The sequence below is a fragment of the Euleptes europaea genome, chromosome 13, assembly GCF_029931775.1.
Source record: "Euleptes europaea isolate rEulEur1 chromosome 13, rEulEur1.hap1, whole genome shotgun sequence".
Lineage (NCBI taxonomy): Eukaryota > Metazoa > Chordata > Lepidosauria > Squamata > Sphaerodactylidae > Euleptes > Euleptes europaea.
Genome location: NC_079324.1, coordinates 5,689,746 through 5,704,206, shown reverse-complemented (window position 1 = coordinate 5,704,206; position 14,461 = coordinate 5,689,746). Strand labels below are relative to the sequence as shown.

The following is a 14,461-nucleotide window of genomic DNA, read 5'->3' as shown; positions in this document are numbered from 1 at the left end:
TTTACAGTAGAACAGTTAGATTGTATCTGGCAGAGAAAGCGTTGACTCTTGAAAATTTATACTCTGAAAATCTTGTTGGTCTCTAAGTGCTACTGGACTCAAATTTAGCTGTTCCTCTGCACATGGAAAACTATATTGAAGATTAGGGTAAAATGTATGCAAACAGTTTCAAACCTGTGACTACCCTTTCCTTCAGCTTGAGGTGATACAGTAAGCTGAAGATGCACCTTACAGTTCTTCCACTCATATAGCTTTATTCTAAGAACATTTATCTGCATGCTGCACAAATTTGACAGCATAGCTAGTGTTTGCCACAATTAAAGATTCCCAGATGTTTAGTGTTCATGGGAAGTTGTACATGTTATTGAACAGACTTTTTGCGTTTAGATAATTGTACTACTATTTTCCTTTCAGCGACATGGAATTCTCATAAGTATTCTGTTCTCATTGGCAATCGGGAATGGATGGCTAGAAATGGTCTTCTTCTAAAAAATGAAGTGGATAATGCTATGACCGAGCACGAACGTAGAGGCCGCACCGCCGTTCTTGTGGCTGTGGATGGTAAGCTTGTCGCTTGGTCTCTGGACTGGTTTTGGGGTTTTTAAATTAAAAAGAGGATGAGAAGAGCAGTTGACTTGCATACCTGAAAAAATTATACCAGCTTTAATTTGGGGCATGCTACTAGACAGGAAAACAGCATATCCGAAGGAAACCAAGTATTGTTCTAAGTGGAGAAGTTCTCTCTGTCCTTCCAAAAGGGGAGGAGGACTAATGGCACCATTAACAATGTCTGTCTAGGGGAGCTGTGTGGCTTGGTAGCGATTGCTGATACTGTGAAACCAGAAGCGGAGCTAGCCGTCCGCACCTTGAAGGCGATGGGCTTGGAGGTCGTTCTGATGACTGGCGACAACAGCAGAACAGCCAGGTCTATTGCTTCCCAGGTAAGCTGCTAGATCTCTGGCATTAGCCTGCCTTGTCATGAAGACCAGCAGTGCGATAATTACCTTTCCAAAAACTTACAAAGCCTAAAGGTGTAAGTACTGCAGATCAGAATAGCAGATGTGTGTATTAGGAGACTGCAGTGGTATTAAGGAAACAGATGGGCAATTGTGGTGTGCTGATGATGGGTCTCCACTGCTTTAGCCAAATAACTAAATAGAATTGTACATTTGTTTGGTTATTCCCTGTATATGTTAAATAGTGCTTTGTTAGCCAGTACAAAGCTCAAATAATTTCTCTATTATTGTAAGCTCTAGCCCTGCGGCAAAACCATAAACAAATTCCAGCAGACGGCAAGTCCACGAAAGCAGTTTTATTTGGTTAGAATCGACAGGTTTCAGAAGCCATATTTAAAAGGACACTAGTAAGGGGCAAAGGCAAGGTGCAGAGCATATATGGAAAAGTGACAGGAGATAACTGGTAACCCAGGCAATCCCCCTCCCAGAGGCAGGAAGGAGCACTTGGCAATTCCCATAGTATGGGAATTTATGAAGACTAAACACGGGGCACAGATTGGCCTTGAACAGAACAGCACAACAGCACCTGGGAGCAGCACAATCGCACTACCTCATACCATCCCCCTGGCTTGCTCCTGACATTCTGCCCCCTAAAGGCCCCCCCTTCACCCTCCCACCGTGGGTTTGTGAGGGTAGGCTGCATGAAACTCTTGTACTAAGCGGAGGGTGGAGACATCACAGGCGCGCACCCATTCATCCTGGGCGGGACTAAAATGCTTCCAGAGGACCAGGTACTGAAGGGTACCATAGCGAATGCGAGAATTCAGTATTTTAGTTACTTCAAAATGCTCCTCTCCCCCCCCCCCCCCACCATTTCAGGCACTTCAGGTTGTGGTTCAGGATGCCACATTTGGGAAGGAACATACGGTTTTAAAAGACTGACATGGAACACAGGATGGATTCTCCATAGGGACTTGGGCAAGGAGAGTTCCACAGCCACTGGATTAATAATCCGGGAAATGGGGAACGGACTCACATATTTGGCACTGAGTTTATCACACGGGCTGGTGGATCGTAGATTTTTGGTGGACAGATAGACAAGATCCCCCACTTTGCATTCCATACTGAAGCGATGCTTGTCAGCCTGAGCCTTGTAATGTCATTTTGCTCGCTCTAGATTTTTAACCAGCCATGGCCAGGTTGTTTGAATTGAACGTACCCATCCATCCACGTCAGCTCCCCCCTCTTCCTCAGAAACATCAACATGACCAGCGGGGCCAAACTCTTTACCATGGACAACCTGGAAAGGGCTGAACCCTGTGGAGTGGTGAACGGCATTATTATAAGCATATTCAGCAAAAGGCAACAGGTCTACCCAATCATCCTGATGGTAATTAGTGTAACAGCGTAAATAGCATTCCAACACTGCATTCACCCATTCAGTCTGACCATCCGTTTGGGGATGGAAGGCACTAGACGGTCCTTGTTCTACTCTGACCAACCTGAGAAAAGCCTTCCAAAATTTGTCCACGAAATTTGAACCCCTGGCCGTGACTATTTTGTGCGGAAAGGAATGGAGACGGAAGACACGTGACACAAAGAGGCAGGCCAATTTCGGGGCAGAAGGGATACCTGCACAGGGTACAAGATGCACCTGTTTCGAAAACAAATCAGTAATCACCCAAAGAACAGTCTTTCCCCCGCTAGGGGGTAGGTCCGTCATGAAGTCCATTGCAATCACTTCCCACGGTTTTGAGGAAGTCTCTAACGGTTGTAAAAGTCCAGGCAGTTTGCCCTGTGATCGTTTGGCCGCTGCACATATGGGACAGCTGCGGATGAAGGAGTCCACATCTGACTGCATTCCCGCCCACCAAAACTCTCCGTAGAAAATGCAATGGTTTGAGGAATCCGAAATGTCCGGCGGTCTTGGCGCCATGAACCAAACCCAAAACCTCTTCCCGCAACGCTGCCGGAACATACAATTTAGAATCTTTGTACCAAAACTCCCCGCGTTTAAGTAAAGTAGCTGGGAGGGTTTGTGAGGACAGTTCCGCTTGATAACTGCGAAGCAGAGTCTCCTTAAAGGAATCTGACAGTCCTTCCACCCCCTCCGGAGAGGAGGCAGCGGGCAGCTTGACCGGGGACGGAGCCGATACAGGTGCAGGGAGCGACTGAACGGGGCGCTCGGGTCCCCGCGCTTCGGGAACCGTGACTGGCAGTCGCTCAGGGGAAGGAGGAAGCAAGGCGGGTGGTGCTGTCGGCTCAGCCGGGCGGGGGCTTCCCCCCCTAAAAGGCTACGGTGGTGGGGGTCTGGTCTGAGAACGGGTTTGCATGGCCAAAGTGGGCAATAGACCTCGTTGGGCAGGGGTGAGGAGCGACTCTGTGGGCAGATCAACCTTGGTGGGATATTGGGGAAGTCTGAATAAAGCATCAGCCAGAAGGTTTTGCTTCCCTGGTACATACTTTAGGACGAATCGAAACTGGGCAAAGAAGTCCGCCCAGCGCGCGTGCTTCGCGGACAGCTTGCGAGCCCCCGTTAGGGCCTCCAGGTTTTTGTGATTGGACCACACTTCAAAGGGCACCTTGGAACCTTCTAAAAATTGCCTCCACACTGTCAGGGCATGCTTCACCGCAGAGGCTTCCTTTTCCCAAACAGCCCAATTGAGTTCGGATGGAGTAAACTTTTTAGAAAAATAAGTGCACGGAGTCAGGTGCCCATCCTCCCCCCGCTGCAGGAGTGCACCCCCCATTGCTACGTCGGAAGCATCTACATGCACTACGAATGGTTGATTGCAGTCCGGGTGCTGCAAAACAGGTTCGGATTAAAAAAGCTGCTTAAGACTATCGAAGGCGGCTTGACACGGGGGGTCCAATCCACCCGGGCGTTGGGTAAGGTGGCTGTACTCCCCTTTCCCTTAGTCTTAAGAAGGTTCGTGATGGGTAGCGCAATTTGAGCGAAATGTGGGAGGAACGCTCTGTAAAAATTCGCGAACCCGAGGAATCTTTGGACCTGTTTACGAGTAGAGGGTGGTTCCCAATCGAGCACTGCTTGCACCTTTTCAGGATCCATAGTCAGTCCCTGGTGTGAGATAATATATCCCAGGAAAGTCAATTGCTTCTTATGGAACTCGCACTTAGATACTTTAGCATACAGCTGATTGTCTCTGAGACGAACCAAGGCAGCGTTGTAGGAGGGCCGCTTTGGCCTTCTCCCCTTGAAACGGGTCCTCAAAACGCCTTCTCAACGCTCGCATGAATTCATTAAGCGACCATATGGAGCGGGCCCGGGTCTCAAACTGGAGGACCATCCATTCTGCAGCCTTTCCAGCTAGAAGTGAGGAAACGAACCTTACTCGACTGTCTTCCGTGGGAAGGGTATGCCCTTGTTCTCTCATGTAACTGTCCACTTGGTGAAGAAAACAGGGCAATGCATCCGCGGAGCCATCAAATGTCACACGCAATTGGGGTTGCTTCCACTACACCACCGGTGCCACTGGTGGAGGTGCCGGAGGCTGTCCTGGAACCGGCTGTGCCGGAGGCTGCTGGCCAGGGGGTTGTTGTCCCGGCTGCCCTGGCGTTGCTTGTCCCGGAGGTTGCTGTGGTACTGGCTGTGCCGGAGGCTGCTGGCCGGGGGGTTGCTGGCCTTAGACTGGTGCCAGCGCAGGTGCCACTTGAGCTTGCTGCAGGCAACTGTATTCACGCATCAACACGTCCGTTTGGTCCTGCATACAGGCCATACGATCCAAGAGCTCTTGGTTTTGAAACCTTAAGGCATGGATCTCCTCCTCAGCCCTCCCGGTCCGTCGGGCTTGGCTGGCTCGGTAGTTAGTATTCCAGTCGCCCTCCTCTGCATACAAGTCCTCCTCATCCTCATATTCTGGGACGTCAGGAGCAAAGGTGAGCCGCTGCCTGCGCACTACTTCCTGGGACCACAAGGGGAGAGACCTATCCGATCCCCCGCAAACGTTTGACCGCGCTCCCGGTCCTGCCGTCGCCAGGGCCCAAGCAGCGGCCGCATCCGCCAACAGTTGTTCCTCCACCCGCCTCTGGCCAGCGAGGTCATCCTCGAGTTTGGCGGCTGCGGCGGCCGTTACAATTGGTTCGGCTGCTTGTTCCAAGAGCGTTTGGATCTCCTTGTGTTAGCCCAACAGCGGTTGGACCTGTTGAGCAAGATCCGCAGAGGAAGGACCAAACTCAGGGTTCAGTACCTTCTCGACATCAGCTGCCGTTGCCGTGGTTGGCGGTAAGTCCATGAGGGTCAGGACAGTCCGGGCGGCAACGCTCTGTGCTTCCCTGCGGCGTAAGGTGGGATCCGGAACAGTTTGTGGACCGTCTCCCTCCCGAGCCCCCGCCATTGAGAAACTGAGCCCCTGGACTGGGGCCGCCGACTCCTGTTGCGCCCCGCGGAGCGTAAGCTCAGCCAACAACCGAGTTAGCAGAGTAAAGTCCTCTTGCACCAACTGGGTCTCCTCCAGCAAAGTATCCAGTCCCAAAAGGTCGTCGCGGGCACATAGATCAGCGTCCTGGGTCCTCCAGGGGGTCATTGCTGCCAGGCGACGCCACTGATCAATCACCAGGCCAAGCAGCCGGGTGGCCTCCGCGTCACTTCGCAGTGTCTCCTCCAAGACGACATGCAGTAAGTCGGGGTCCTCGAGGAGCTTGTCCTGCGCCCCAAGCTGAGGAGATGAGTGTCCAGGTGAACCCTCCAGGGCTCCAGCCAAGGGCAATAAGTAAGGAAGACTAGTGTCCTAATGTAAGCTCTAGCCCTGCGGCAAAACCATAAACAGATTCCAGCAGACAGCAAGTCCACGAAAGCAGTTTTATTTGGTTAGAATCGACAGGTTTCAGAAGCCATATTCAAAAGGACACTAGTAAGGGGCAAAGGCAAGGTGCAGAGCATATATGGAAAAGCGACAGGAGATAACTGGTAAACTAGACAACCTCCCTCCCAGAGGCAGGAAGGAGCACTTGGCAATTCCCACAGTATGGGAATTTATGAAGACTAAACACGGGGCACAGATTGGCCTTGAACAGAACAGCACAACAGCACCTGGGAGCAGCACAATCGCATTATCGCATACCATCCCCCTGGCTTGCTCCTGACAAGTATTTATTAATAACCTGCTGAGAAGTAGTTTGCCAAACAAGAAATCCAATTACAATCTAAAGTTTTTGTACTGAGTAAAATGGAAGAGAGAAAATGTAACAATAACAATATTGAAAAATGGTCATTTATCAATAAGGACAGCAATTTTATTTGGGTAGCTTTACAGTGGGTGAATCGGGCAAAACCGGCAAACTGCAACCCATACTCCTATAGAAGGAGTTTTGTTTGGCATACTCCCTGACTTATTGGCCTTCCTGCCTTCCTGTCATTTTGTATGTGCAATCACATTTTAATTGTATTATAATTTTAATTTTATTATAATTTAATAATTTTAATATAAATTCTAATAATTTGTATTATGTATATTTTATTTTTAAAGCTTTTTTTAGTGCTGAAATGTTTTATTGTTTTGATGCACACATCCATTGGGGGAAACCTTATTCGGGTAGAAATGCAGCATAGAAATGTTTTTTAAAAAGAAAATATGCTTGGAACAGACTCATGAACTGTTGGGTGAGGTTGAAAGAGCAGTTCCAGAATAAGTTGTCTAAAAGAAAGAGGATGAAAATGGGAAAGCAGAATTGGACTGCAAACAAATGACTGTAAATTTGAGGACAACAGAAGCGAAATGCCATGTTCGAAAGTGGTACCGCATCCATCTTGACAGAGTGTAGCCAGTCAGTGATCCCCAACATGGTGCCTAGGGCACCTGCTAGCATGGTTCCTGGCACCCAAAGCACCTCTTCGCCAAAGCAGAGAGCCAGTCCTTGTTTTCCTCCACAGGAGTCCAGAAGGCCTTGCATTTGTGTCTGTGGGAAGCATCTATTCAGAAACAGGTGCTCTATTATACGAGGGTGTTTGGCTTGAAACCTCCCCATCTTCCACATGCTGAGCAAGGTTGGAGAGTCCTGAGTTAATGCATGCTATTTGTGTTGAGGCTGAAACAGAAGAAGAATATAGATCACACATTACATACAACGATATAAATTTATTTCATTTACACCCTGCCTTTCTTCTGTGTGGGGGACCCAAGGTGGCTTGCATCATTCTCCTCTCCTCCATTTTGTCCTCACGACAACCCTGTGAGGTAGATTAGGCTGAGTGTGTGTGACTGGCCCAAGGTCCCCCAGCCAGCTTCCATGGCAGAGGTGGGGATGCGAACCTGGTTCTCCCAGATCCTAGTCTGACACTTAACAACTATGCCACGTTGGCTCTCAGTTAAGTGAAATAGAATCTCAGCATGAAAGGCTTTCGGCAAAAGAGAGTTCCCCCAAAAAAGGCCAGTGGTACCGTACCAGCTGTTGATTGGTGATGCACAGAATATTCTCATTATGATTACATCACTTGAAGATGGACAGTGTCATTGGCTGGGCACCAAAACAGAGAAGCTGAAGCACCTTTTCAGTCTGTCCTGAAATCATGTTAGTGGTTGAAGTAGCTCCAGCCAAACCAGGTTGGAGAGAAACAGCAAAGTTGCAATTATTCTCCACTGGCCCGGGATATCGACAGTGCCGTGATACAACAAAGTGTTCCACAAACAGAGTGACTGTCCTGCGCACCAAAAAGTCGCAATAGCTAAGTGAGTTTTAACACGTAGAAACAGTTCACCATGAAGGAGGAAAGGATGTAAGGGAAGTGCCATTTCAGTTCTGCTCTTGTGTATTCTTTAGTTGTCCACAACTAAATATTATACCATGTCAAAATGGTGTCTCAGCCATGGGTATAAGCAGTAGCAAGTTACAACATTTGTCAGATATTGTATTACTTTGTTTCAGATCAGCCACAGAAACCTTAAGAAATGTTCTGTGCCACTAACTCTTCTTTCTACTGTGTGTGTTATGCTATTTTATAATGTCCTTAACGGAGTAAACAATAAAATAATGTTTTGCCCATTTTTATTTTCCTGGTTTGAAATAGAAGTTTGTGGAGTTCTAGAAATATTCTTGTATTGAATAGAAGATGAATCTGCATTATCTGAAGTCACTTTAATGCTTAAGACTTTGTCAATGAGCAATAAAGGTTTATTGATTGAAATCATTTTAGAATCTACACTTATAACATGTTTCTGGCTGGAAACATTTCTCTGTAGCTTATATCCAGTCCCAGAGCCATGAAAAGGGTGCATCTACCAGAGAGAGAAAGCAAAGCCACATTTTTTGGACTCTGCATGATGTAAACACTTTTTCCGATTTATGCACTTTTTCCGATGTATGCATGTTCCCCAAAGCCTGTTGTAGAGTATGTATATTGACCAGATGATGGGGTGGATCCTTAATTGGCTCTTCCTCCAACAGAAGAGCCAAGTAAGTTGGAAGAAGGCTCCTCAGGCTGGCAGAAGGCTTCATACTTGTGCCAAAAGGAAAAGTGGGGTATAAATACAGATAAATAAGCTTTGCTCAGGGGAGTGGTGGGATCCACCCCAACTTATATAATTTCTTTCTGATGGGCAGAAAGGTGCCCATTCTCAGTGAGCCAGTTGTGATGTATGTTAGCAGCTTTACTCACGTTACCCCTAAGACCCTCTCTCACTCCTTGACACGTGGCTGCTTGCCAGGAATAAAGAGCTACTGAGTGAAAGGAGATGCTGACGATACTACTGGAGCCACATTTCCTACCCAAGTATCCAAATTCTTAAGGCACCTTTTAGAAGGAGATTATTATTTACTAGTTCAGGTCTATTTTGGAACCATTAAAAACTCCCCAGCAAACTTCCTCCTGAGTACATCTGTTCAGAATCCAGCCGGTGTGTATCTGGCAGTGTCCTCTTCCAAAGCAACGCACTTTGAACTGACAGGCTGTGCGGCAGCTGCTCCAGTTGCAGGGAAGGCCAGCCGCCAGAGGCTTTCTCAGCTACTCTGAGCTGAGCGTTTGAGCTCAGGCCTTTTGTCAAGCTCCATGACCGCTCTGGGACTCTGCCCGAGCCTTCTTGTGCTGTGGGGATTTTCTGACGGGGATTTTCTGCCTAGGTTGGCATCACGAAGGTGTTTGCAGAAGTGCTTCCTTCCCACAAAGTTGCCAAAGTGAAACAGCTGCAGGAGGAAGGGAAGCTGGTCGCAATGGTGGGAGATGGCATCAACGACTCCCCTGCCCTTGCCATGGCCAACGTTGGGATTGCCATTGGCACGGGCACTGACGTGGCCATCGAGGCAGCCGACGTGGTTTTGATTAGGGTGAGTGACAGACCTGAGCTCGAGGCTTCAGGGAGCGGATGGGCTAAGTGGTTTTTTCCTTTACACATTAGGAAATGGCTTTTCCCCTGAGAAACACCATTCAGCAGTCGCTAGGAGAGGATTGGGCCCATTGTTTCTAGTGGGGAAGGAGTGATTTAGATGCACTGGCACCTTTTACGACTGATACTGTATGCATATATGCAGGACTTTGGTCTCTGTGGCTATGCTGAAAGATCCTGGTTTCTCTCAGAGGAGGTGACCATGAGCCATGCGTGGCATAGAGAAGGTTTACGGGTGGCAGTGGATTAATACTTGGAAGTCACTTCAGATGTTTCATTTGCCATGTTTAGTGTTTACAAGCAACCCTGTAGTATAAAATGAACCCTGTCTCTGACTAAGCTTTTCTTGTAAATGCTTAATTGGCAGAATGATTTGCTGGATGTGGTGGCGAGTATAGATTTATCGAGGAAGACTGTTAAAAGGATACGGATCAACTTTGTCTTTGCTCTCATTTACAATCTCATTGGAGTTCCTGTAGCTGCTGGTATGTTGCTCGCATTGTCCATCTGCATAATGGTGCCAGTCTTTCCCTGGCATGTTATTCCTGAGTAGGAAGGAACTGTGTAAAGTACCTGGAAGATGCCTTTAAAATAACCCTGTTCTGCACAGGCAAAGAAACAGGAGAAGCACCTTTATAAATGATTTAGATGAAGGAACAGAGGGGATGCTTATTAAATTTGCAGATGATACTAAATTGGAGGGGTAGCAAATACGGTAGAAGACAGAGCCCGGATGCATGATGATCTTGACAGGCTGAAGAATTGGGCTAAAACCAATAAAATGCATTTCAACCAATAAAATGCATAAATGTAAAGTTCTGCATTTAGGTAGGAAAGATCAAATGCATAATTATAGGATGGAGGAGACTTGTCTTAGCAATAGTATGTGCGAAAAGGATCTTGGGGTCTTAGTAGACCAAACACATGAGTCAGCAGTGTGATGCAGTAGCTAAAAAAGCTAATGCGATCTTGGGCTGTATCAACAGATGTATAGTGTCCAGGTCATGCAAAGTGATGGTATCGCTTTACTCTGCTCTGGTTAGACTGCGCCTAGAGTACTGTGTTCAGTTTTAGGCACCGCAATCTAAGAAGGATGTAGACAAGCTGGAACGTGTCCAGAGGAGGGCAACAAAGATGGTGAGGGGTCTGGAGACCAAGTCCTATGAAGAAAGGTTGAAGGAGCTGGGTATGTTTAGCCTGAAGAGGAGAAGACTGAGGGGTAATATAATAACCATCTTCAAGTACTTGAAGGGCTGTCATATAGAGGATGGTGCTGAGATGTTTTCTGTTGCCCCATGTCGTTTTTAAAAGTTTTATTAAGAAAGCAAACGGGTCAGTAGCTCTATACAAACTTAAGGTTAGAATGCCGATGGGAAGGATACAGGCTAACTATATAGAGAACACACAGTAGAATTGATTACACGTAATCTTTGACATGCAAAACATCAGGTTTCTTTCAAGCTTCTAGAGGTGCCAGGGTTCTGGCAGAATTGACACCTTGAGAACAGATAGTTGATTTACAATAGGAAGCCTTTGAAGTGGAAGTGTTATTGTCTCCGGCTTTCGTCCCCTCCTCCCAAACTGAAGGGAACTTTCTCACGAGACCGGGAGGGGGGGGGGAAGAGCACGGAGCTTGCTCATCCCGGGTCCGACTGGGTGCCCTCGCTGACACCCCAGAAGGTTCGACCAGAACCAACGGGTTGAAATTAAATCAAAAGAGTTTCCGTCTAGACATTAGGAAGAATTTTCTAACAGTTGGAGCGGTTCCTCAGTGGAACAGGCTTCCCCAGGAGGTGGTGAGTGCTCCTTCCCTGGAGGTATTTAAGCAGAGGCTAGATGGCCATCTGTCAGCAATGCTGATTCTGTGACCTTAGGCAGATCATGAGAGGGAGGGCATCTTGGCCATCTTCTGGGCATAGGGTATGGGCCACTGGGGGTGTGGGGGGGAGGTACTTGTAAATTTCCTGCATTGTGCAGGAGGTTGGACTAGATGACCCTGGTGGTTCCTTCCAACTCTATGATTCTAAACCTGAACTGGTAACGACTTCTTGTTTACATGCTACCTGAAGAGATCTTGGGTTGAGGAGAGGGTGAGTTTCTCGTTTAAGCATTACAAAAAGGAGGGTGTCTGGTTTTTTTCATTATTTTTTTTTCTTTAGAGATGCCAATCCAGACCTAAACACAACACATTATATACAAAATGTTGCAGAGGGAAACGAGGGTTGGGGGGAACCAGAGCAGAGAAAACCACAGCCATAACAAGGGGAAGGGAGATTTTGATAGACATAGGAAAGAAGTTTGACAGAACAATTTCATTATTGAAAAAATGTTTAAGGTTTTCTTTCTGTCAGAATTTTCTTTCCCATTTTCTAAAAAACCAAATTAAATTTATAGGGGGCTGTCCATTGTTCCCCTTTCTTCCACACCCTGGGATCAAATCTACAGCAAAAGCTGGAAAGGGAACTCAATAGGCAACAGAGCCACTACAAAATAAACCAGAACAATCACCACACTGCAATCAAAAAAATCTACACTGTTCAACCATACCAAATATACTCCCAACCGATGGCCAACATGAAATCAGGCATGCTGCACACCAAAAGTAGCAGGGCCAAGGCAAAAAAACCCCGCCACTGTGTTCACAAAGCCTGACGTGCCTTTGCTCCTCTTTCACAGGCGTCTTCCTCCCAGTTGGTTTGGTTTTGCAGCCTTGGATGGGTTCTGCAGCAATGGCAGCCTCTTCTGTCTCAGTTGTGGTGTCCTCTCTGCTGCTGAAATTGTAAGTGTGGCGTTCCTGGATTTTTCACCCACTTGGCAACATGTAATCTTTCATGGCTGAATTTTAAGAAAAGCCCTTTCCTCCCAAAAGAGAGGAACCAATACCCTGGGCAGTATACCCCCCCTCCCCGGACTTCCCTGTCTACATTTGGGTGGATCCTTTGTCTGAACTCCCCCCCCCCAGCATCTTTTAAAGGCAGCCAGCAGAAATGTATCATCCTGTAGTTTTAAAATTTTGTTATGATGACTAGCCTGCTGTCTTGTCCCCTCTCCTCTTTATTGTTGCATTCTTCCCTTATTATTACATTTCATTGTGTGGATCCCATTCTTTGGTGCCATCACCTCATCAGGGGATTTATCCATGCTTTAAAGAATAAAAATGACCACTGCCTTGAGTACAGGTTGAGCTCATATGCCAGAGTTTGAGCATAGTTGTCCAGCCAGGGATCAGATACCCTTTAGTCACTGGGGCGTGTGGATGTATGGAAAATCCCTGCACCACATCTCCAGAGAAGCTGGTTGAGGTAGCTCATAAAGTAAAACATAGTACAATAATAAAACAGCATTTAAAACGAAAGGGTAGAATCCCTTGACCCTTGGAGAGGTGGCTCAGCAGCTGCTTCTAGGGGATGGGCTGGATCCTGCAGGTGCTGCACGGCTGCTGTAGGTCCCCTTGAGGACTGGAGAGGCGACATCACCTAGCTCTGTCTCTCGAGGTCTTCCAGCGGTACTACAAGGATTAAGAGAAGCCTCCTGAACTCATGTTTTAAACATTGTGATTCTGTTGTGTTAAACTTTATAATTACACTATAAACTGCCTGGAATGTCAATATTGGTGGAAAAGCAGGATATAAATACTCAGTATCGATCAATGGTGCTATCCATTGTAATCTTTAGGACTTTGCCACCTTATTTCATGTGTGTTTACCAGGCCTGAAACTCTCAAAAGGACAAGTTGGCTTAGGATTGTACCGTTTCCTTCATTCTTAGTTTTGTTCAGTGCATATTTTTTTTCAAACTGATAAAGGGCAGCTGTCTTTTCCCTTCTTTGTTAGCTACAAGAAACCTACATTTGAGAAATATGAACTGCGTGCCCGCAGTCAGACAAGACTGAAGAGCCCTTCAGAAATCAGTGTCCACGTTGGAATTGATGAAACTGCCCCTGGGTCGCCCAAGCTGAGTCTGATGGATCGTATTGTCAACTATAGCCGAGCCTCCATAAACTCCCTCCTCTCAGACAAGCGATCTCTCAGCAGCATTGTCCTCAGTGAGCCAGACAAGCATTCGCTTCTCATTGGGGACTCCCAGGAAGAAGATGATACCGTCGTCTGAAAAGGCATTCTCTGTGGAGTGGGATGAGTCTCCCTTCATGCACTGATCTATTGTGGAGGTTGACCTGGCTTTTAAGTGCTTTTTAAAACTCGTACGTTTTCTTGGGGATTTAATTGCCCAGTTGGGTAGGGCAATTTTTTTCAACATGCACACATGCTTTACCAGTATTATTACCCAGAGCAAAACCAGAATGCAGCAGCATGCATTGGAAGCTGAAGCCAGGCATTTATCGCTGAACTGCTATTCAAATTGTTGGTAAAGATACCCCATGACGGAGGTCAGTATTTGGGATTGTGGCGGTGGCGTCGCCAGCACATGGCTCTAGACTGTTTCTTAGCAGGTTGTTTGGCATTTAGAGAGTGTTGATGACAACACATAAAATTAGTGGACACTTTTTGGTAATTAGATGTGCCTTATTGCATAATATTCAGGATTCCGCTTCCTTATCTTATGAAAGGGAGTCAGAACAAAGGTTTGTCCTTGACCTGGACTGAAAAGAGAGAATTCCCGCTTGGTTTCTCTCCCATCTTGCACTCCTCCTGAGGGCACTCCAAGTGCAGGCAGTGAATCTGGGGGTCCTGCTCCTGGCTCAGCCTCTGCCTTATTGGAAAGTAAACTGTGAAGGCCTTTCCCCGTCTTCCTTTTCCTTTCATGTGACTTGAGGGGAAATGGGATCAAGACGATGGAAAGAGGCCTGTTTTTGCAACTTGTGTCCAGGCAGACCTTATCGAAGACTGCCGAACTGTTCGAACGTTACAAGGAGAGCCCTCCTCCAGCTCCTGCCAGTTATTTCCCTTCTCTCATCTTGGAGTACGCTCAAACAAAGCAGATGTCAGGTCTCCTGTGTGCATTTCTCTCTGAGTGATGGAGGATGGAGCTGATTTCACCTTCCTTCCTGCAGCTCCCCAATCCATGCAGATGTTTGTCCAGACATGTCTTGCAGCCCCAGGAAGAATCTTTCTGGGGGTCAAAGGGACCATGGGTGGGTGGAATGTGGGAGCCATCTGTGTGCCTTCCATTGGTGCTGCCTGGATTAAAAGCAAAGAGATCTGCCTGGAA

General features: G+C 47.2%; 2 protein-coding genes across 2 annotated transcripts in view; one reads left to right on the top strand and one right to left on the bottom strand.

Annotated features, from left to right (window-relative positions):
* MAGT1 (magnesium transporter 1) overlaps positions 1-11,477 on the bottom strand; it is a 119,625-nt gene extending 108,148 nt beyond the window's left edge. The window contains exon 1 of the mRNA XM_056859169.1: positions 11,468-11,477. The gene's annotated coding sequence lies outside the window, so the exon portion shown is untranslated. The remainder of the gene's footprint in view (positions 1-11,467) is intronic.
* ATP7A (ATPase copper transporting alpha) overlaps positions 1-13,432 on the top strand; it is a 50,675-nt gene extending 37,243 nt beyond the window's left edge. The window contains exons 17-22 of the mRNA XM_056859170.1: positions 415-561; positions 799-941; positions 9,030-9,233; positions 9,660-9,777; positions 11,969-12,071; positions 13,126-13,432. Of these exons, the coding sequence (XP_056715148.1) occupies positions 415-561; positions 799-941; positions 9,030-9,233; positions 9,660-9,777; positions 11,969-12,071; positions 13,126-13,402 (992 nt within the window). The 3' untranslated portion in view covers positions 13,403-13,432. The remainder of the gene's footprint in view (positions 1-414; positions 562-798; positions 942-9,029; positions 9,234-9,659; positions 9,778-11,968; positions 12,072-13,125) is intronic.
* The last annotated feature ends 1,029 nt before the right edge of the window (positions 13,433-14,461 follow it).